Source organism: Haliaeetus leucocephalus, unplaced genomic scaffold (assembly GCF_000737465.1).
Source record: "Haliaeetus leucocephalus isolate CR32 unplaced genomic scaffold, Haliaeetus_leucocephalus-4.0 Scaffold150, whole genome shotgun sequence".
In the NCBI taxonomy this organism is placed as follows: domain Eukaryota; kingdom Metazoa; phylum Chordata; class Aves; order Accipitriformes; family Accipitridae; genus Haliaeetus; species Haliaeetus leucocephalus.
In genome coordinates this window covers 2,374,954-2,377,942 of record NW_010972586.1, presented here as the reverse complement: position 1 = coordinate 2,377,942, position 2,989 = coordinate 2,374,954, and the positions used below count along the sequence as shown (strand labels likewise).

Below are 2,989 nucleotides of genomic sequence, written 5' to 3'. Positions count from 1 at the left end.
TTGAATTGTCACACTAAAACTTTTGCTGACTGATGAAAAAAGTCGTGCGATACTCGGGCCTGCTCAAACAGGTTAATTCTGTGCTGCTGCCATGCAGGAGCAACTAATTTGTCTGCAATATTGTTGCCAATAGACAATCCATGCTGAAAATGATGATTGCGAATGTGAGTAATAAAATACTCACTTTGTCTCTGATTTAACAAAAACAATAAGTGCATCAACAACATATGTAAAACAGGATTTTTTACTTGCTTAATCATTGCTTGTTCTAATCTTTGGGTGGCTCCCACCACATACAAGGAGTCTGACACAACATTGACAGGTGTATCAAGCCAATGTTGAAAGACCCACAAAACTGCTCGTAATTCTAAAGTTTGCAAAGAATCCCCAGTATGTCCTGAAAGTAGCTGTTGATGCCACTGATCATTTTCATACCAGGCTACAGCAGCTTGTTTTGATTTTCTTCCTGCATCTGTAAATACTGTTAATCCATCAACAGGAGTTTCTGACCTGATTGGTTTTTCTTCAAATTCTTGATTTTGTAACAATGGTAACAGTTTATCAGAGGGATAATGATTTGTGATTTTTCCTGGATATTCTGCTAAAGCAATTTGAATTATTTCTGAGGTGGCCATTAGCCAGTCCAAATAGTCTTGCCTTATTGGCACAAGCATGGTTTCAGGCTCATGCCCTGAAATTTCCAAAACTCTCTTTCGACCTTTCATCATCAAATGTGCTAATTGTTCAATTTTAGTATATACAGTAGTTTTAGGTTGAAAAGGCAAAAATACCCATTCCAAAATAGCAATTTTCTGTTTTGTTATTTGAACTATCAATCCAATGTGGTGTTTTCGTTGAACTGAAGTATTAATCAGTAAGAATTGCAATGGCAAATCATTTATTTTTCTCTGCACACTATTAGAAATCACTTTGTCAATGATCTTATCGAGTGCATCTTTTTGTTCAGATGATAATTTTCAATAATCATTTGCTCCTCTTGTTGTCCCTAAAAGTGGCATCAAGGGCTTTAAATCATCATTGGTAATTCCCACAATGGGTCTTACCCATTGAATGTCTCCCATCAGTTTCTGAACATCTGCAAGGTTTGAAATTTTGGAATTCAGCACAATTTTCTGAGGCTGTACCACACTTTCTGTAATGATCCAACCTAAATATTTCTATGGATTTGAACACTGAACTTTTTCTGGGGCTATTTTCAGACCTCTAGGCTCCAATTCTTCAGTGATCTCTGTTAAGGTTTTACTTGTGTCCATATTTTCTCCTGCAACCAATATATCATCCATATAATGGTATATCAGCAATTCTGGATTGTTTCTTCAAAAAGACTGTAATGCCCATGATACAAATGTCTGACATAATGTAGGTGAATTTTTCATGCCTTGTGGTAACACCACCCAATGATACCTTTTGGCTGGTTCTGATTTGTTAATTGAGGGCACTGTAAATGCAAATTTTTCAACATCATTGGGATGTAAGGGAATTGTGAAAAAGCAATCTTTCAAATCAATATGTTCTGGAATCATAACAGGGGACGGCAGACCTGGTTGCAAAGCACCCATATCTTGCATGACTGCATTTTCGAAGGTCGTGTAGCAACCTCCATTTTCCTGATTTTTTAGGAATTGCAAAAATGGGTGTATTCCATGGACTTGTGGAAGATACAATATGTCTTGCTACCAATTGTTCATTCACTAATGTTTGTATGATTTGCAGCCTATCTTGTTTCAGCGGCCACTGATCCACCCACACTGGTTTGTCTGTTTTCCAGGTGAGTTTTAATACAGGCTGCTCTTCAGAGGCCGCTCCTAAAAAGGTTGTGTAACTAAATGAGCACCCATTTGGGATAAAAGATCCCGACCAATTAGAGCTATCGGTAAGTGCATCACATATGGTCGAGTAGTTACCATAGTGCCATCTGAAAAACAAAAGGAAATTGGTATTTTACTGATCATTGTTCGTTGAACGCCTCCTACTCCCACTACCCCTGTAGCTGTGGGCACTAGCGGCCACTGACTAGGCCATCTGCCTGCAGGGATGATGGTAATGTCAGCTCCAGTATCTGTCAGCATTGACATTGCCAGGGATTGTCCATTAGGGTGCGATATTGTGACTTTTTCCTCAGGCTTTCCTCTAGCAATGTCAACAGCTAACAGCACTTGAGGCTGACCCGTGGAACCGAAACCCCCATGGCCTCGTTCCACGGCCTGCGCTCTGGGCCCACATGCCCGAAATGGTACCAGCTGGGCTATTTTTGATTGAGCTGGTATGGTAACAGGAGGAGTCAGCGTATAGACCATAATTTTTATCACACCACAATAATCTGCATCAATAAGTCCTGGCACTATAAAAATGCCCATCCGAGAAACAGAAGAACGACCCAATATCAATGCACTTTACCCATGCCCTAATGGTCCTTTTTGATCAGAATCTATAAGTTGCACTTCAGATGTTACCAGTGTAATGTCTATTGCTGTTGCCAAGTCCACCCCTGCGCTTCCGCTGGTTGCAGCCGCGCAGCGGTCCAGGCACCCTCTACTTGTGTCGTCGTGCACGGGTGAGTCGTGCTCTGCAACTTGTTTCCTGATCTCTTGCACTGTTGGGTGTTATGATTGTTTCGCTGACAGTTTACACACCATTTTTTCTGTGAATCACTCGGGTTGATTACACTTGAGCCAACAGCTATTTGGCTCCTGCAATCCTTTTTAAAATGTCCCATTTTTCCACAATGAAAACATTTTTTATCTTTTCACACTCCTTTGCCTTTTGTTAAGGGGTCCTACCGCAGTGGCCATCACTGTTGCTTTTTCTGATTCTAGCATCCGCTCTGCAGCTTCCAACAGCTGAGCGGTGGTAGAACCTTTTGGCAGTATACTAAGAGCTTTTTTGGTTTTTTCATTGGCATTATCAAAAGCAAGCATATCCAAGGACCTGGTTTTCATTTCAGGATCTAAATCAGGGTGTGCCATGA

General features: G+C 40.7%; 1 protein-coding gene across 1 annotated transcript; it reads right to left on the bottom strand.

The window, feature by feature from the left end:
- Positions 1–1,178: 1,178 nt before the first annotated feature.
- Positions 1,179–2,378, bottom strand: LOC104828197 (endogenous retrovirus group K member 9 Pol protein-like). Its single transcript, XM_010561702.1, is given in 3 exon segments — positions 1,179–1,599; positions 1,601–1,826; positions 1,967–2,378. Coding segments are annotated over 3 exon segments (1,059 nt in total).
- Between the last annotated feature and the right edge of the window lie 611 nt (positions 2,379–2,989).